The sequence below is a fragment of the Hyperolius riggenbachi genome, chromosome 6 (genome assembly GCF_040937935.1).
Source record: "Hyperolius riggenbachi isolate aHypRig1 chromosome 6, aHypRig1.pri, whole genome shotgun sequence".
Lineage (NCBI taxonomy): Eukaryota > Metazoa > Chordata > Amphibia > Anura > Hyperoliidae > Hyperolius > Hyperolius riggenbachi.
The window spans coordinates 329867467-329887589 of NC_090651.1; the positions used below are offsets into that span (position 1 = coordinate 329867467).

General features: G+C 42.6%; 1 protein-coding gene and 1 long non-coding RNA gene across 2 annotated transcripts in view; one reads left to right on the forward strand and one right to left on the reverse strand.

Moving 5' to 3' along the window:
- The window catches only part of LOC137522913 (uncharacterized), a 42867-nt gene extending 26421 nt beyond the window's left edge, over positions 1-16446 (reverse strand). Inside the window, exon 1 of the long non-coding RNA XR_011022483.1 lies at positions 16367-16446. This is a non-coding gene — a long non-coding RNA (uncharacterized lncRNA). The remainder of the gene's footprint in view (positions 1-16366) is intronic.
- Positions 694-19553, forward strand: LOC137522911 (carcinoembryonic antigen-related cell adhesion molecule 6-like). Its single transcript, XM_068243054.1, has 4 exons — positions 694-1201; positions 7382-7684; positions 17228-17424; positions 19160-19553. The coding sequence occupies exons 1-3, from the start codon at positions 1153-1155 to the stop codon at positions 17404-17406; spliced, it is 531 nt and encodes a 176-aa protein (XP_068099155.1). The 5' UTR covers positions 694-1152; the 3' UTR covers positions 17407-17424; positions 19160-19553.
- Positions 19554-20123: the final 570 nt, after the last annotated feature.

Consider the following 20123-nt stretch of genomic DNA (forward strand, 5'->3'; position numbering starts at 1 on the left):
TGCAATGAGATTGGCAGCACATTTCCCCACAAATGCAATGAGATTGGCAGCACATTTCCCCACAAATGCAATGAGATTGGCAGCACATTTCCCCACAAATGCAATGAGATTGGCAGCACATTTCCCCACAAATGCAATGAGATTGGCAGCACATTTCCCCACAAATGCAATCTTACTGGCAGCACATTTCCCCACAAATGCAATGAGATTGGCAGCACATTTCCCCACAAATGCAATGAGATTGGCAGCACATTTCCCCACAAATGCAATCTTATTGGCAGCACATTTCCCCACAACTGCAATCTTATTGGCAGTAGATTTCCCCACAAATGCAATCTTATTGGCAGCACATTTCCCCACAACTGCAATCTTATTGGCAGCAGATTTCCACACAAATGCAATGAGATTGGCAGCATATTCCCCACAAAGTGCTACGACGTTGGAACAAAAAGATCTCCTGTGCTGAATAACGACACGCGGCGGTGATATCACATGTGTCTGAGCACCCCGGGGAATTATATAATCTGTGAAGCCGCATACCTGGCCTACTTCTCCTCCTCCAACAGCAAACAGCTGCTGGTTTCTCATCATGCATTATGCTACCTAGTGAGAACACCTGTGACAGGGAGGAGAGGAGGCAGGGACAATGCTTGATGAGTCCGTCTGGCATCCTCCAGCCTGTCATACTGCCTCTGCATCAGGTCAAGCAATGTCAGAATCTGCACAAGTTTCCATTGCATTTGGCTATATTTAGAAAGAACATTTCTGCTTGCTGACAGTTCTGCAAATGTGGAGTTCCAATGCAATTTGTGGCATAAAGGGAGATGTGGTAATTTTTGAAACAGGAAGCAAACCTTGCTAAGAATCTGATACTACAGGAAGTGTCTTGCGTCATTCACCACTACAGTCAGCATCTGAATGTATTGTGTGTGACTACATGTTCCCATATATTAACTATTTTTTCCTGAAAGACTTGTAAACCTGTTCTACGGCTTTTTGTGCAGGAGCCAGCCTACTTTTCCTATTAGGTCACTTTTGAAAGGAACAGCCTCCAAGACCAGGTATATCTCTCCTTGTGGACTGGTTACATTGCTGAGAAAGTCAGATTTGTAGTCACACATCCAGCAGAGCAGTACAAGGTGAACTCCAGTCATGGCACTCAGCCCAGTCTCCCTCGGGGTCCTTCTCTGTGTTCTTTTAGGTGAGTAGTACAATAATGTTCAAACGTGAACTTGATTGCTTTGTTAGATGATAAAAGAAAATGCTGGAATCACTTGAAGCCCGCTAAACCCGTCTTACGCCATCGAGTCCATGGAATGGAACTGGCTGGAATGATGGAACTGGGAACTTCTCTCGCATGGATTAATCCAGTTTACAATGTGATTGTAAGATGCGTACACACGCCAATCAAAAGTCGTTTGAAATGTTTGATGAATAACAGATTTTGCCGAATTAGACAACAATGGTGTTAAAAGCTGTACCTAGACAGCAATGACCAATGACTAGTATTGGGTATTCTGCCCAATCCAGCTGGCAGATCAACCCAGATGACTATTGGGCGGATATTGTGCAGTCATTCGGTGTGTACAAGTCGTTCCAGAGCATGTGCACCTGTTAGGTGTCACTTTATGCTTACAAGCACAATTTTTAAAAACCTAATCGTTTGGCCTACCTGTTTGTTTCAGGCTTGGAACCCACTGCAAATCGCTATTGCAATCGCTAGCGTTTTTAATTAGTATTTTGTAAATTATTTCATGAGCATTTTCCAGTGATTTGGTATCCTTTTTTTTTTTTGTTTTTTTTTTTGTGTGTGAGCTATTTGCCAGCGATTGTAATAGCGATTTTTAATTCTGATCCTTTCAAATTATTATAAATGTATCTAATTTTTTCAAGAATTTAAAATCGCACACAAATCTGTTGTGTAGCAATTATCCAGCGCTTCAATACTTTTATATTGAAGCGCTAATGCTGCATGTCCTGCCATTGCGATTCTGCTAATCGCAATCACTACTGTGGAATTTATTGCATTTATTTACATTGGCAGAGCGTTTAGGGAAATCCATCACTAGTGATTTAAATCGATCCCTAAATGCTTAAAAATTCTCGAGTGTGTTTCAGCCCTATGCTACAAAGCTAGTTTATGTGCATCAACTTTTATCCAGCGTGTGTATGGAGCTTTTATGCTGGGTACACACAATGCCATTTCCTGTTTGACAGGAATCGACAATTATTTCCGTCATGTTCGATAACATGATTGAGAAAATCTGTCTCATTATCAATTGAGCGCTTTTTGGACATATACACACAATGGGCTCTATTCACAATAACAGGCGGTAACTTTTTTTTTTTTTTTGTCGCAAAATTTCCTCCAGTGATAATTGCCGACTTTTTTGAGTATTCACTAAAAATTTTCCGAGAGTGATAAATGTTCGATAAAAGTGCGGTTAAACGGTCGGTAATCGTTCGGTAATATTGCGGTAAATTAATTAAGTGTTCGGTACTTGGTCGGTAACGTGCGAAAATAAAGCTTTTTTTTGACCACTGTAGGGCAGCCCATATGCCTGCCACGCCCATTACACAAAAATGACCCAGGAAAGCCTGTCACATTTAAAGTGGACCTAAACTCTTGCACAAGACAGAGGGAAAACCTATAGAAATGCATTTAGAGCAGGGATGTCAAACCGGTCCTTCGAGGGCCGAGGTCCTCACACATTTTTGACACAGCTCAAATGAATTGATGGGTCTGAATCAGGTAGAACACATTTCTCTCTTTCTCAGTCCATCCTAAACACTGGCATGGATCTGGCCCTCCAGGTCTGGAGTTCGACACCTGTGATTTAGAGAGTTTAGCCTGTCTAATTCCCTCATCTGTGACTAATCACAACTGTAATTTGAGCTCTTAGCTGTGCCATCTTGGAGCCTCAGCAGAGCAGCTAATTTGTAAACACAGGATGTTAACAATGTCTGCTTCCATAAAAGCAGGAAGTAGGCACACTGGAGATTTATTGCAGGATTTGTATCAGCTGTAACAAATGTTTTTCTTTAAAGGTTATTATGCTGTTGCTTATCTTTTAGAGCAGAGAGGAATTTCCTCCTCAGCATCTATAAAATCATCTAAAAGACTGTATGAGGTGTGAAAGTGCGCCTTGAGATTACACTCGTCTTCTCTGCCTCCTGTGGAAAATTGACAGCTCAAAAGGCTCCATCCTAAAGTCCAACAGCAGAGAAGTGAAAATTATCACCTGCCCTCTATAGGTGATAAAAAATCCTTATTTATCACCAATTATCCGCACATTTATTCAATTAAGAATTTCAAAGTGGAGGAAATGTAGTTACTTTTCTACCGAACTTTTACCGCATGCGGAAAATTAAGGAGATAAATCTTTGAGAATTACACAATGGTGATCTTTTGGGTGATATTTTGCACATACTATTTTACCGCATGCGGTAAGGCATTGTGAATTGAGGCCATTGCAACTTCCTGCCAGATTTATTGGTAGGTGAACAGAGGCGCCAAAAGGATAAGGTACCTAAAATTTAAAAAAAAATTGCTGGAAGGAAGTGGTGGACTCGCCTCCGTTAAAGCAGACACCAAGGACTGTAAATATAGATACAGTATACACATTTATTGAAAGTACCCCAAAGATGCAACGCGTTTCGCGGGCACAGCCCACTTCTTCAGGCAATAAGCAGGGTATAAACAACTGTAAACAAAAGACAGAGGCATAGCTATACATATTGCCATAAAAAGATACAAATGGATTATTAGTTAGTGTAATAAGAATAGTACTTCAAAAACAGTGTTAAGTGATATGTTATAGTAGGGGCGTGATTGCAAGGAATGGGTCGGTGTAAACTACATAATGTGTATAGGGGAATTGACTGGATAACAGTGGTAAAAGGTAGTTAGTAAATCAGATTAAGTTGGTATCAAATTGACCGCTTTCGGTATATTTCAGTAGAAGGTAGGGAATGGAAGAAGTTGTAGCTGGCAAGAGGGAAAAAGGCATGCGTAGTCCTGCCAGATTACCTGTCGATTGGACAGGAAATTGCATTGTGTTGTAGCTGCTATTACAGTTCAGTATTTTAATCTGTTTTTAATCTATTCTGTCAACATCTGTGGATTTTGCGTTCTCTATCGATCTTCCAATGAAAGTGCGAACTTCCCCATCACTTTGAGCACAATAAGGGGAAAATATGCTTTATTAGATTACGCTGTAAATTATTATTATTATTATTTTATTTATTGTTCTTCTGATTGGTGTGGTATTTTGGTGTTGTTTTTGCCTTCTCTACTCACACTGCATGAGCCTTTTTAAGCGCTAGTGATTTGTACAGCTCTTGCTAATGCAATGCTATGTGGTGGTTTGGTTTGTGGTGGTGTTTTTCTAGTATTTATATAGCGCCAAACCGGGGGCCCAGTGTGTGTGTGTGTGTGTGTGTGTGTGTGTGTGTGTGTGTGTGTGTGTTTTTTGATACGCTATCACTGCCTGGATGAATGAACGCCTTCAGTGACCTGTCAGCTGATTCTATAGGATACAAGCTTGCTGTAGGTATGTAAGTGAAAAGATCAACCTGGTAACCAGGCAATGAGCATTTAAAGTGAACAAGAGCGAGGTGAGTGATGTGGAGGCTGCCCTGTTGATTTCCTTCTAAACCATATCAGTTGCCTGGCAGCCTTTCTGATCTATTTGGTTGCAGTCATTTCTGAATAACACCAGAAACAAGCATGCGCCTAATCTTGTCAGATCTGACAATATTGCCAAATACCTGATTTGCTGCATGCTTGTTCAGCGTTTATGGCTGAAAGTAATTAGTGATGATCGTAATAAGCTGATTACGTGAAATTTTGCGTACATTTTCACAATTTTGCCCATATGTAATTATGATTTGTAAATTCAATTGATTTCATATAGTTCGTAATTTAGCATAAAATGTTGTGTAATTTTGTGCCGACTTTAGCCATGAATAGCAACGCCCCCGTACATGCTATTGCTACATATATTAATGAGACTCTGAAGCGACAATAAAACAACTTTTTTTTTTTTCCCCTGCTAGTTTGCTTAAGTATAAAAAGAGGTGAAACTCTGCATTCCTGCGGCAAAACGAGGGGTTTAGACCCACCAAATCCTGGGGCAAACATCCAGGACTTTCAAAGTCGTGGATTTTGCTGCCCGGGGAGGCAGAGCTTTTAGCTGTAGCTCTGCCTCACTGAAGTCAATCTGTGAAGGAAGATTGAGAGGGGTGGGGAGAGGCGGCAATTGACTTCATTAGAGGCAGAGCTGAGCTCTGCCTCCTTCAGGAAGCGCTGCCCAGATTTCCACCTGGGGGTCTAAACCCCTCGTTTTGCTGCTGGAATACGGCGTTTCACCTCTTCTTCTACTTCTTAAGCGAACTAGCAGGTAAAAATAATGATTTATTCTCACTTCAGACTCTCTTTAACCAGTTCACCCCCAAGGGTTTTTACTCTAACGGACCAGAGCAATTTTCACTTGTCAGTGCTCCTCCCTTTTATTCCCTAATAACTTTATTACTACTTATCACAAGAAAATGATCTATACCTCGTTTTTTTTAACCACCAATTAGGCTTTCTGTGGGTAGTACATTTTGCTAAGAATTTTTTTTATTATAAATGCGTTTTAATGGAAAAAAAGAAAAAAAATCATTATTTCTCAGTTTTCAGCCATTATACTTTTAAAATTAAACCTTCTCCTGTGGATAAAACAAACATGTTATTTGCCCAGTTGTCCCGATTATTAAACCATTTAAATTATGTCCCTATCACAATGTATGGCGACAATATATTATTTTGAAATATAGGTGTTATTTTTCTGTTCTGTTTCTTTTATTTTTTTTTTCTTCTGGCCATAATTACAAGCCCCTATATAATAAATTAAAATTAATCTTCCCCCATAAAAAATAGATTAAAAAAGCTGAGTCCCTAAGGCAACTATTTTATTTGAAGCTGCTTTTTTTTTTTTTTAGGGGGGGGGGGGGGAGGGTTGGAAGTGTAATTTCATCAATTTTATTAAGTGTGTATGTAATTGTACATGTATGTACTTTGTATCTGTAATATACTTTTTGGCCACAAGCTAGTGAACACTCTCCCGTATAGGAAGTGATCACTTATTTTTTTTTTTTTTACACTTTGTTAAACTGTTAGTTTCCTGTCTTTGTGAATGGAGGTGGCCGCTGTTCGCAGTCGGGTCCATTCACTCCAGGCAGTGCGATTGGGTAGAGGACCGCTCGGTCCTCTTCCCCAATCACCCAGCACGGGAACCCGACGGAAACGGCGCGAACACGTGCGGAGCGGCGGCGGGAATGAGCGACTTATTAAAACGTCATGTTGCCATTAACAGGCAAAAGCATGACGTTTTAATACGTTAGTTTGCCGTTAAATGGTTAAGGAGAACAGTGGGCACAAGTAAAAAAAAAAAAAAAATTCCAAAAAGTCCTTGTTTTTGTGAATTGACTTTTTTTTTTTTTTTTTTTTTTTTTTTCTTTTACCTATTCTCAACAGAAGAAAATAAAAAAATCTATCTCCTATCCATCTCTCTGCATCCACATGGAATTATGAAATATTACTATTACAAGCAAAATTAAAATAGTCAAGTTTCGCATTACGATGCATAATTAAAGTATTAGAGGCAAAGGATCCGCAGGGCAGCCAGGCAACTCGTATTACTTAAAGAGAATCTGTATTGTTAAAATCGCACAAAAGTAAACATACCAGTGCGTTAGGGGACATCTCCTATTACCCTCTGTCACAATTTCGCCGCTCCTCGCCGCATTAAAAGTGGTTAAAAACTGTTTTAAAAAGTTTGTTTATAAACAAACAAAATGGCCACCAAAACAGGAAGTAGGTTGATGTACAGTATGTCCACACATAGAAAATACATTTATACACAAGCAGGCTGTATACATCCTTCCTTTTGTATCTCAAGAGATCATTATACACAGGCAGTGTGCATAGAGGGGCCAGGAGGGGGGAGATGCATCACAGAACCACAACACTGAAGAACTTGGCAGCCTTCCAGACACAGGCTGACAAGTCTGACAAGAGAGAGATAAGTTGATTTATTACAGAGATGGTGATAGTAGAACGTGCTGCAGTAAGCCAGAACACATTAGAATAGCTTTTGGAACTTGTAGGATGATAAAAAACAGGATGTAATTTTTGTTACGGAGTCTCTTTAAAAGGAAATAAATATGGCACCCTCCATATAGCTCACCTCGGGTTCACTTTTTCAGCAGGAATAGATATTGAAGACCTAATTATCCTCTCACCACAGCTTTCCTATAGCAAAATTACTTGCTCCTATTGTTGCTCTTCATGCAGTCATATCAGTTTGATCCTAACAGACCTTTTACCCATTTCCAGCTTCAGCATCTGTGGAATCTGGGACAACCCTGACCAGTAACGCAACAGGACCACTCGTGGTGGGAATAGATTCGGTGGCTCTACTCTGTACAACACAGATTCCTAATGCTGATTATTTATGGAATTTGGATGGAGCGGCATTACCTGGAGACAGCCGCTATCATGTTACTACAGTTCTCTCCAAAGCCAACTCCACTCTGACCATCAGCCCTGTCTCTATAAATGACTCCGGGAGCTTTACTTGTGAGGCCATTAGCGGCTCAACCACTGAGACCAGCAATGCTGTTAGACTGACTCTGACATGTAAGTAATGCAACACTTATGATTTATAGAATATAAGTCTTATTTTTCTGGTGGTACTTTGGATTCCATATGCAGTTATCACAGATATCATAATAAGCGCCCATCAGTCATCATCAACCTTAGTTAATCAGAGAAATTATAGTTCCGTTTTCCATCTCTGCACAGAATTGCTGACGCTGTCACAGAAGATATTCACCTTTTTCTCTAATTCAAATAATTTTAGAGATGAGCGTAATGACCTAATTACGATTTTGCGAAATTTCACGTAATTAGTGTAATTACGATTATGGCCGTAAGTACATAATCGTAATGAAGAAGGATTTCGCGAAATTTCGCGTAAGCGTAATTTTCGCATTACAGTCCTATCATGCCGTAATTTCGCATTAAACGCTACCGTAATTTCGCGTTAAACCGTAACGCTCCGTATAATATAAAAAAGCCGCCGACTTTAAGGGTTAATAGCAAAGCCCCCTTAAATGCTAAGAGCCTCACATTTGGAGAATATATTAAGGAGATCAGGAGGAATAAGAGGAAATTTTTTTTTTTCAAAAAGACCTTATAGTTTTTGAGAAAATCGATGTTAAAGTTTCAGGGCTCGTTTCCACTATCGCGAATCTGCATGCGTCCAACGCATGCAGATCCGCACATGTAATGCAAGTGGATGGGCCTGTTTCCACTGTAGCGTTGTTGAGGTGCGTTTTTTTCAGCGTGAAAAAAACGCACAAAAGAGCCAACGATTTCGCCTGCGTCGGGAATCCGTGCGAATCGCCGCTAATGTATTTAATAGTAAAAACGCATGCGTTTGTTACATGCGTTTTTACCCGCGATTTCGCGTGCGATTTCGCACCTTTTTCAATTTTATTTAGCCCTGGCAGTGTCATGGTTAATTTCGCATGGCACCCTGCCATGCGAAATCGCAGGCGAAATCGCGGGTAAAAACGCATGTGGAAACGCATCCGCATGCGTTTTTACAAGCGTCGGAATGCGGCCGAAATCGCGTCGCAACAGTGGAAACAAGCCCTCAAAGGAAAAATGTAAACATTTAAAAACCCGCCGAATTTAACGGTTAATAGCAAAGCCTGCTTAAAGTTTAGGAACACCAAATTCCCAGGGTATATTAAGGGGATCAGTGGGAATAAGAGGAAAAAAATTTTTTTCAAAAAGACCTTATAGTTTTTGAGAAAATCGATTTTTAAGTTTCAAGGGTGAAAATGTCTTTTAAATGCGGAAAATGTCAGTTTTTTTTGCACAGGTAACAATAGTGTATTATTTTCATAGATTCCCCCAAGTGGGAAGAGTTTTACTTACTTCGTTCTGAGTGTGGGAAATATAAAAAAAAAAACGACGTGGGGTCCCCCCTCCCAGACCTCTTTAACCCCTTGTCCCCCATGCAGGCTGGGATAGCCAGAATGCGGAGCACCGGCCGCGTGGGGCTCCGCACCCTGACTATACCAGCCCGCATGGTCCATGGATTGGGGGGTCTCGGAAGGGGAGGGGCAGCCAAGCTTTCCCCTCCCCCTCCGAGCCCTTGTCCAATCCAAGGACAAGGGGCTCTTCTCCACCTCCGATGGGCGGTGGAGGTGGAGGCCGCGATTTCCTGGGGGGGAGGTTCATGGTGGAATCTGGGAGTCCCCTTTAAAAAGGGGTCCCCCAGATGCCCACCCCCCCTCCCAGGAGAAATGAGTATAGAGGTACTTGTACCCCATACCCATTTCCTTTAAGAGTTAAAGTAAATAAACACACAGACACTTAGAAAAAGTATTTTAATTGAACAAAAAACATAACCACGAAAAAAGTCCTTTAATATTCTTAATTAACCATTAATACTTACCTGTCCCTTTAAATAAATGATCCCTCGCAATATCCTCGGAAATGTTCTATCAGTTACAATGTAACAAAGTTATTACAATGTAACAACTTTGTTACATTGTAACTACGCCGCACCCGACGCCACTCGCCGCTCAGCCGCCGCATACGCGTCCGTGCAGGACGCTAAGTCCCCGCAGCTCCCGCTGTCCACCCCGCCCACATCTGTCACCCACATGTCACCCACATGTGGGTGACATGTGGGAGAGGCGGGGAGGGCAGCGGAGCCGGCGGGGACTTAGCGTCCTGCACGACCCGACAGAGCTCTGAGCTATATAGCTCAGAGCTCTCTAAGCATCTTTGTATTTGGGCTCCAAGGAGCCCCATTGGTCCTTAGCAGACCAATGGGGTTCCTTCAAATCAGAAGGAACCCCATTGGTCTGCTAAGGACCAATGGGGCTCCTTGGAGCCCAAATACAAAGATGCTTTCGAGAGCTCTGAGCTATAGCTCAGAGCTCTGTCGGGTCCTGCAGCACAGACGCGGAGGCGGCGGCGGCGGTGAGTGACGTTGGGTGCGGCGTAGTTACAATGTAACAAAGTTGTTACATTGTAATAACTTTGTTACATTGTAACTGATAGAACATTTCTGAGGATATTGCGTGGGATCATTTATTTAAAGGGACAGGTAAGTATTAATGGTTAATTAAGAATATTAAAGGACTTTTTTCGTGGTTATGTTTTTTGTTCAATTAAAATACTTTTTCTATGTGTTTGTGTGTTTATTTACTTTTAACTCTTAAAGGAAATGGGTAAGGGGTACAAGTACCTCTATACTCATTTCTCCTGGGAGGGGGGGTGGGCATCTGGGGGACCCCTTTTTAAAGGGGACTCCCAGATTCCACCATGAACCCCCCACCCAGGAAATCGCGGCCTCCACCTCCACCGCCCATCGGAGGTGGAGAAGAGCCCCTTGTCCTTGGATTGGACAAGGGCTCGGAGGGGGAGGGGAAAGCTTGGCTGCCCCTCCCCTTCCGAGACCCCCCAATCCATGGACCATGCGGGCTGGTATAGTCAGGGTGCGGAGCCCCACGCGGCCGGTGCTCCGCATTCTGGCTATCCCAGCCTGCATGGGGGACAAGGGGTTAAAGAGGTCTGGGAGGGGGGACCCCACGTCGTTTTTTTTTTTTTTATATTTCCCACACTCAGAACGAAGTAAGTAAAACTCTTCCCACTTGGGGGAATCTATGAAAATAATACACTATTGTTACCTGTGCAAAAAAAACTGACATTTTCCGCATTTAAAAGACATTTTTGCCCTTGAAACTTAAAAATCGATTTTCTCAAAAACTATAAGGTCTTTTTGAAAAAAAATGTTTTCCTCTTATTCCCACTGATCCCCTTAATATACCCTAGGAATTTGGTGTTCCTAAACTTTAAGCAGGCTTTGCTATTAACCGTTAAAGTCGGCGGGTTTTTAAATGTATACATTTTTACTTTGAAACTTTAACATCGATTTTCTTAAAAACTATAAGGTCTTTTTGAAATTTTTTTTTTCCTCTTATTCCTCCTGATCTCCTTAATATATTCTCCAAATTTGAGGCTCTTAGCATTTAAGGGGGCTTTGCTATTAACCCTTAAAGTCGGCGGCTTTTTTATATTATACGGAGCGTTACGGTTTAACGCGAAATTACGGTAGCGTTTAATGCGAAATTACGGCGTGAACGAAACGCGAAATTTCGCGTTGAAAATTACGCTTACGGTATTTTCAATTATGATTTTAATGGCAATTTCGCTACGCTAATTTCGCATCGTAATCGCAAATTTCGCATGCGTAATTATAGTAATGCGAAATTACGAAAATTTCAGCTCAACTCTAAATTAGATACATTCATAGGGATAGCCCACCTTTTGCTAACTGATGTATGTGGGCCTAAAAAGATTCAAAAGTAAAGACCTCAGTAAGCGTCAGTTACATTCTGTGATTTGCTAAATACACCAGAATTGATTAGGTAATTTTTCCACAGTAACTTGTATATGTTACGGCCAGAACCCAAAGTTTGGCCACTTCTAGTTCTGGCCGGCCACTTCGGGTTCTGGCCGGCCAATGTGCGAAGAGGCCGCTGCGCTGCGGCCAATGTTAGAAATGGATTGATTCCTCTGACATTAATGTATCTTCTGGCCACAGCGCAGCGGGCAAACGTATAACAACTTAGTTCATTTAATGCAATTCTGAGAAAAAGCCGGCGGCTTGAATTGTTACATTGCCGCCGGCTTTTTCTCTGCCTCTCTCTCCTTCTCCCCCCCCCCCGCCTCTCTATCCTCCCCCCTCCTCTCTCGCTCTCTCCTATGGGCAGCCGCCGGGGACACGAGTGTCCCCCCGGAGTCATTCGTCGCGGCAGGGGAATCCTGACGTTCTTGCAAAGCGGGTGCTGGCAGAAGCAATGTCTGCAGCCTCCCCGCTCTGCTTTCCTGGGACGACGAACGACTCTCGGGGACACGCATGTCCCCGCCGGCTGCCCATAAGAGGAGAGAGAGAGGCAGAAAAAAAACCGGCGGCTTGAATTGTTACATTGCCGCCGGCTGAATTGCAATAAATTAACGAAGTTGTTATACGTTTGGCTGCTGCGCTGCGGCCAGAAGATACATTAATGTCAGAGGAATCAATCCATTTCTAACATTGGCCGCAGCGCAGCGGCCAGGCCACTTCGCACATTGGCCGGCCAGAACCCGAAGTGGCCGACCAGAACTAGAAGTGGCCAAACTTCGGGTTCTGGCCGTAACATATACAACAGAAACTTTAGGCTGATCGCAAGACTTGGGAGTAGAGATTTCCCGAGCGGTTTGCCCGCGAACGGTGGTATAATGGTTAGGATAGCAGCCTACAAAGCGGTAGGCCTGGGTTCTATTCCCAGCCAATGTGAGTTGGCTTTTGACATGCTACAAATCATTAAGCAAGCTAATTTTTCTCTTGGATTGATCATAATGGTACATGCTAGGCTGGCTTCAGCATGTAGTGTTGTTGGTCGTATAGTGGTTAAAGGGAACCTAAACTGAGAAGGATAAGGATTTTTCCTTTTAAAACAATACCAGTTGCCTAAATCGCCTGCTGACCCTGTGTCCTTAATACTTTTAGCCACAGCCCCTGAACAAGCATGTAGATCAGGTGCTCTGACTGAAGTCAGACTGGATTAGCTGCATGCTTGTTTCAGGGTGTGATTCAGCCACTATTGCAGTCACAGAGATCAGCTGGACTGCCAGGCAACTGGTATTGTTTAACAGGAAACATTCATATCACTCTCAGTTAAGGTTCCCTTAAGTCAATTATCTACCACACACTGAGACCTGGGTTCAATTCCCAGCCCAGCCTGGGTTCAATTCCCAGCCACGGTATGTAAGCTGGCTTTTGAAATACTACAATTCCCTGGAAGATGAGACCCTCCTCCCTCCGCGAGGAGGGAGAGAGGGATTCCTGATGTCATAAAGCAGAAAGCAGTGTAGGCCTGCAATTGAACATTCAATGAGATTTCTGACCTTTAAAACACTGCTTTGTAGTAAATACAGATTTTTTTTTTCTGGGACTTTTGATGTGTATTTTACTCAACCATGTCTTTCTCCAGGTATTAGACCCCTTGAAACATCTTTTCTATCATTTTTCCAGTCAGCAGAAATTTTTCTAAATTTTTGAAGTTCGCCTCCCCATTGAAGTCTATTGCGGTTTGCGAAAGTTCGCGCGAACCGAAAACTGGAGGTTCGCGACATTCTACTTGGGAGTACTCGGTAGTATCATAGCCATGTGATTGGGTTAAAATTGCCGAGTTGCAGAAATATTTCAATTCTGCGGAATCTGAAAGGGCTATTTTTCACCTACTTTTTGTTACTCTTTCAATTGCTGGGTGCAAAAGGTACTTTAAACAGATACTTTTATTTTTTATTTGTATAGCGCCAACATCATCCATAGCACTGTACATAGTACAAAAACAAATATTGGAACATATATATGCTACTGCCAGAACCCGAAGTCTGGCCGGTCAAAACTAGGAGTGGCTGTCTTACTGCGGCCAATGTCAGAAATGAATTCTGGCGGCACCGGGCTCCTCCCCCTGCCCCCCACCTATAGCAACAGTGGTGTATGTATATAAATGGCGCAGGAAAATTTGGGCGCATGGCAAAGCTGAAAAAGGTCTTGCCCTGCTCCTGCAAAAGTCATGGAGGCTTAATTACTATCCCCCCCCCCCCCCTCCAGGTCACCCTGGACTTAGGGAAGACTACTGTAATTTGTGCTCGGTCTTTTGATGGTGCTTAAATTACGGTCTGAGCACTGCTATAGCTGTAATTCACATTATGGTCTACGGCGGCGCATGGTGCGGCCAAACTTCTAGCACGGTTTTGCGTTGTTACTGTTCTGAATATTTTCTTGCTTGCTGGTGGTTTAAAGGACCTCTTATTAAACACTTGAAAAAATGGAAAAAGGGAAACTGAGAACCCAATATGGTGTAGTATTGTTATGGTACACAGGTGATGCTATACAATTGATAGGAAATATACTCCTACAGGTAACCACTATCGAGGCAGGTGGGGAGAATTAGAACCTGACCCCACTCAGGTTTAAGAAGTCACTCTCTGTAGATGGCAGAAAAGGGGAACACCCCTCCCACCGAAGGTGGACTTGACAATATGTAAACATTTGAACAGAGGTGCCAAAGAAGGATAAACATTTTTTAAAAGGGGGAAGCTTATTTTAATTCATAAATAACATTTATTTGAAGCTCCACAATAACACATTTTTCAGGTAACAATCCCGCTTTATCAGGCAAATACAGAAAACTGCCAAGAACTGCCAAAGGACACGAGGCTAAAGGTGCGTACACACACACTACATCCAGAAGCGACCGGTCCATCAGACCCTCCCGCTGGGCGGATGTTCAGCCGACAGTAGTGTGCGTATATGCGCTGTCGGCGGACTGATAAGGCTGTTTCTGAATGATCCGCTGAGGGGATCGTTCAGAAACAGCCCTATTAGTCCGCCAACAGCACGTACACACGCACTACTGTTGGCTGAATGTCCGCCCAGTGGGAGGGTCTGACGGACCCATCGTTGCCGGATGTAGTACGTGTGTACGCACCTTAAAGAGACTCCGTAACAAAAATTGCATCCTGTTTTTTATCATCCTACAAGTTCCAAAAGCTATTCTAATGTGTTCTGGCTAACTGCAGCACTTTATACTATCACTGTCTCTGTAATAAATCAATGTATCTTTCCCCTGTCAGACTTGTCGGCCTGTGTCTGGAAGGCTGCCAAGTTCTTCAGTGTTGTGGTTCTGCTATGAACTCCCCCTTCCAGGCCACTCTCTGCACACTGCCTGTGTGTTATTTAGATTAGAGCAGCTTCTCTCTTCTTATCTTTTACAAGCTGGATAAATTGTCCTCTGAGCTGGCTGGGCTTTCACATACTGAGGAATTACAAACAAGGGCAAAGCTGTTTGCAGGAAATAAAGAGCAGCCTGAAACTTCAGTGCATGGGGGGAAAGAAACACACAAATGATCTCTTGAGATTCAAAAGGAATGCTGTATACAGCCTGCTTGTGTATGGATGTATTTTTCTATGTGTGGACATACGCGTACGTTAAAAAGGGGCGCTGGGAAAAAAGGGCGCCGGGTTTTAAACGATAAACATGGATAACGTTTAAAAAATATAATGTACTATATTTCGTTTAAAAATAATGTTTTATAAAGTTATAAATCATTAAATAATGTGCATGAAATTGGCAATTGTGAAAACGTTAATCTTCCGTTTAAAAAGTGAAACGTATAATAACGTTTAAAAAAAAATAGTAAGTAACCCTCCCTGTACCTACCCCTAACCCCTAGACCCCCGTGTTGGTGCCTAAACCTAAGACCCCCCTGGTGGTGCCTAAACCTAAGACTCCCCTGATGGTGCCTAAACCTAAGACTCCCCTGGTGGTGCCTAAACCTAAGACTCCCCTGGTGGTGCCTAAACCTAAGACTCCCCTGGTGGTGCCTAAACCTAAGACTCCCCTGGTGGTGCCTAAACCTAAGACCCCCCTGTTGATGCCTAAACCTAAGACCCCCCTGGTGGTGCCTAAACCTAAGACCCCCCTGTGATAAGCATTAATAACGTGTGAAAAAAAGATTGTACTGTTTTTCGTTTAAAAATAATGTTAAAAAAATTATAAATCATAAAATAATGTGTAATCATGAGAAGCAGTTATAAAACAGTAAAAGTCTCCGGGCGCCGCTTATAAAACGTTATTTTTCTCCGGCGCCCTTTTTTCCTGTCGGGCGCCCACTAAACGATATTTATTATGGGAGTGAATGGCGGCGCCCGATTTTGTCCACTTGCCTCAGGCGCCCGAATTTACTGTTCCCTGGACATACTGTACATCAACCTACTTCCTGTTTTGGTGGCCATTTTGTTTGTTTACAAACAAACTTTTTAAAACTGTTTTTAACCACTTTTAATGCGGCGAGGAGTGGCGAAATTGTGACAGAGGGTAATAGATGTCCCCTAATGCACTGGTATGTTTACTTTTGAGCGATTTTAACAATACAGATTCTCTTTAAGGACTCATAGACCTCGATAATTTCCGACAGGTTCGATCGCCGCGCGGATTGATTCCCCGCTCGATACCCGCGGGCGGACAATAGCGGGGAATCGAGTGGAAGATAAGGAAGCGCCCGCAGGGATGGGCGGAAATTGATCCGGGCAGCCGCAAGGACCCGGCAGGAGTCGATCCGGCGGCTAATCGAGCCGCCAGATCGCTCCGTGTATGCCCAGCATAAAAGAGGAACTTGAGCCTAAACAAACATACTGTCAAGTTACATTAGTTATGTTAATTAAAATAGGAAATCTCTTACCCTTTTTTTAGAACCGGCAAAGGTTTGTGATTTCAGGGGGCAGCTTTTTGGTTGAAAGGAGGTGACAGGGAGCATGATACAGTTCCAACTGTCCTGATCATCCCTCCCAGCTGCTAGGCAACGAACAACATCAGAAATCCCATCATGCTTTGCACAGCATCAGGGGAAAATGCCCGGGCAGTTTTCTCTGGGGTGTAGCTTAGCTTCTAAGCAATTAAAAATTAGACTTGGGTATGAAAAACAAGGTTCTGATGCTGTAAACCTGTTAAAACACCAAGCCTTTTCAGTGCTGCTGAGTAGATTTTTAGTCTGGAGGTACACTTTAATTGTTATACTTGTTCATCCTGTAAAACAGCGCTGCGTAATATGTTGGCGCTTTATAAATACAATAAATAAATAAATTAAATAAATAAAATAAAACGAATGTGACTAATATTCAACAACACTGAAAAGGTCTCCAGTGTAACAACATCATAGTCCCCAGAGTTTTTTTTTTTTTTTTTTTATAAAAGTTGCTGCGATCAGGATCATGCTATATTGACTTGCATAAAAAAAAAAATTCAGTGAAGAAAGGCAGTTTCAGCCAAGCGCCTCTGTAACAAGCGGGAACTATTGTTACAGAGGCGCTTGGCTGCAGTACAGACACTTAGCTGGTAAGTTGTGTGTGGTGTGTGTTTTTTTTTTTTTTTTTTTTTTTAATGCAAGTCAATATTACTATAGGATGTTCTTGATCGAATCAACTTTAATAAATCATATAAATCACTCTGAGGACTATCTTTGATTCTTGGAGAAATCCCTTGTACTTTGCTCACTTGTATGTTTTTATATACCGTATTTTTTTTTTTTTTTCTGTTTCTGCAGATCCTTCTTCTACAGTCTCCCCCAAGCCTACCACCAGTACTACATCCAAGCCTGCCCTTGCTCCTTCTCCTACGTCCCCTCCCGGGTCCTCTTCTGGTGGACTGAGAGCAGCCATAGCCAACATTGTGATTGGGGTAGTAACTGTAATAGTCTTCATCAGAATCGGGGCACCGTGCTAGCAAAGCAATGACACCAAAGTGAGTTGGACAGTGATCAGTTTTATTGAATGCATTGTTTGCAGATGTTTTACTTATTTAAGGTATATGTTAGATGACTTGGAGGCTGATCGACCATTTGGTTATTATATGAAAATTGGTGCCGCTAAGAGCATGCCTGGTCGACTGTGTGACCAATTTCAGGCTGAAATTGGACGCATCGGACATGCTGTAAGATGTAGGGCTAACATGCTAAATCGAGTGCACAGTGGTTGCAGCCTGATACGGCTAGTGTGATGCAACCCTGTCACTACCTGGGGGGGGGGAGGGAAAAGGGAGGGGGGGGCGGACGGAACGGACTGAAAGTGCTGCATATAGATCCTGCTGAAATCAGCCTGTGGTGTATGGGTAGGCGACAGATCTGGTTTTCGTTCAGTGAGATTGGTCTCTTGGTCGATCTGCCCATACATAATCTGATGTATGGGCACCGTAAGGAGGGTGTTCCTATGCAGGACATTGATCACTTGTGTTGAACGTGATATTCTTAGAACTAGATGATCTGTTCATTAGTGTGATTAAAAAAAATAAAAAAAAATCCCTTCATCTGATTATTAAAGTTTAATTTGAAGCCAGTCCCATTTGGGATTTTTGGTAAGAGTTACAGGAGGAAACTGATGTCATTAGTAAATAGATAGATGCACAGTTGCAGGCAAACGCAGTAACAATGGATTTTTGAAATCTAAACGTTCAGCTTCAAAATGAAGGCACGGTTCACATTGAGGGCTCGTTTCCACTATCGCGAATCTGCATGCGTCCAATGCATGCGGATTCGCACATGTAATGCAAGTGGATGGGCCTGTTTCCACTGTAGCGTTGTTGAGGTGCGTTTTTTCAGCGGTGAAAAACGCACAAAAGAGCCAACGAATTCGCCTGAGAGTGGAACGCATGCGAATCGCCGCTAATGTATTTAATAGGAAATTCGCATGCTGTTTTGGTATGCGAATTTTCATGCGAATTCGCATGAAATCAATGGAAAAGCACACCGGCATTGCCATGGTTAAATTCGCATGCAACATCATCCGTGCGAATTCGCATGCGAATTCGCACGAAAATTCGCATGCACACGCATGCAAAATTCGCATCTGCATGCGAATTTTGCCGCAGCGATTTCGCAACGCAATAGTGGAAACGAGCCCTTAGAGCTAAAAAATGTTCCATTCCCGGATGGGGTTTATTGTGGTATTGGCTGGAAACTGATCTTATTGACCAGTGATCAGATCTGGTTTCATAAATCCGTTTGACAACGCAAGTGTGAACCAGGCCTAATTCTTACAATTAAAAAAAAAAAAAATTAATAATAATTTGAGAAATGTCCACGTTTTTTAGGTTATGTGGGGTGTTTCTTATCCCTCATCCCTCATCCCCCACCCCCCTAGTTGTCTTTTATATGGATGCTGATGATTCCTGGAGCAGGAAGTGAACATTAGCCATGAACAGTTGGTGTATCTGTAAGAAAGAGGAAAAAAAGTTTGGGTGGGGAAGCGAAGCTTGTAGAGAAGGGGGAGTGTAAAGAAGTTAAGGCTAGGTGCCCTCTGGGGAGAGGGGCAATGGGGTTAGTTGCACACCAGGGAAAGGTTAGGTCATAGTGAAATATTACTGATATTTTACAATGACTGTAGTAGAATATCTATAAATTTACTGATATTCTGCATATTGTGCCTTCATTTGAAAGGGAATCATCAAAGCAACCAATCATATATTCTTTCTCTTTTCACAGGTCTGCATTGTAAAACATCACAACTCTAAGGGTTACTTATCCAGGAAGCTGTATTCTGTAATTCGCCGCCACTGGCTGGCATTCTGACCAGGAAAACTGGATAAAAATCCCAACCATGGAAGAAAAACCTGTGACTGTAATATAATTTTAGTAAATGAACTCACAAATATTGATCCTCGTCTTGATCGATCTGATCGTTAAACCCTGATGACATCTGTACAGTACTTCACTTTGGTTTGCACTATTTAGTACGTATCTATTAGCATTGGGAACAATGAGCTGTATATGTGCAATATACTGTAGATGACTAAGAAACTGACCTGTACATAAAAATGTGAAAAGCAGGGTGGGGATATATTATATTAAGAAATAAACATTATTTTTTATATTGTAATCCGTGTGTGTGTGTGTGTGTGTGTGTGTCATCTGCGAATGGCGCACAGTGTTGCCGCTAATCCGTTTGTCACGGTATTTAACGTTAAAGCCTTATCGTTATTTAGTGTGAACACACAGAACCCTCTCTGTACCCATCCCTAACCCCTAACCACCCCCCTGGTGATGCCTAACCTTGACAGTGTCACATTAAATCCATTCACCGTTTTGCAGTTAAATAACGTCTGCAGTTTGGCTTATGTAGGGCGCTATTGATAGATAACATTACTGTGTGCCATTTTTCTTTTTTCCCTGTGCGCCATTATTATGCAGTACTAATGATAAATGGCGATAAGGGTATCTTTTTAATGCGGCGCCATTTTTATGCATAGGAGCTGTGCGCCATTACTCACTGATCTGCCCCAGGATAGGGTTGGATAGAGAGAGAGGATGCAGGATAGGGATGGATGGAGAGAGGGACACAGATATTGATGGAGAGAGAGACACAGGGATGGATGGAGGGGGGAGAGAGACTGGGCACTCTGGGGGAGCTGGGGCGACGTGCTCCTGCATACACAGCCCTGTGGGCTGC

What these genes read in the sequence shown, in the direction of transcription:
- LOC137522911 (XM_068243054.1), top strand. Translation starts at nt 1,153, where the DNA reads ATGGCACTCAGCCCAGTCTCCCTCGGGGTCCTTCTCTGTGTTCTTTTA. An exon ending in CCTTCTCTGTGTTCTTTTAG is followed by an intron (nt 1,202 to 7,381) that starts GTGAGTAGTACA and finishes ACCCATTTCCAG; the next exon opens with CTTCAGCATCTGTGGAATCT. An exon ending in TGTTAGACTGACTCTGACAT is followed by an intron (nt 7,685 to 17,227) that starts GTAAGTAATGCA and finishes CTGTTTCTGCAG; the next exon opens with ATCCTTCTTCTACAGTCTCC.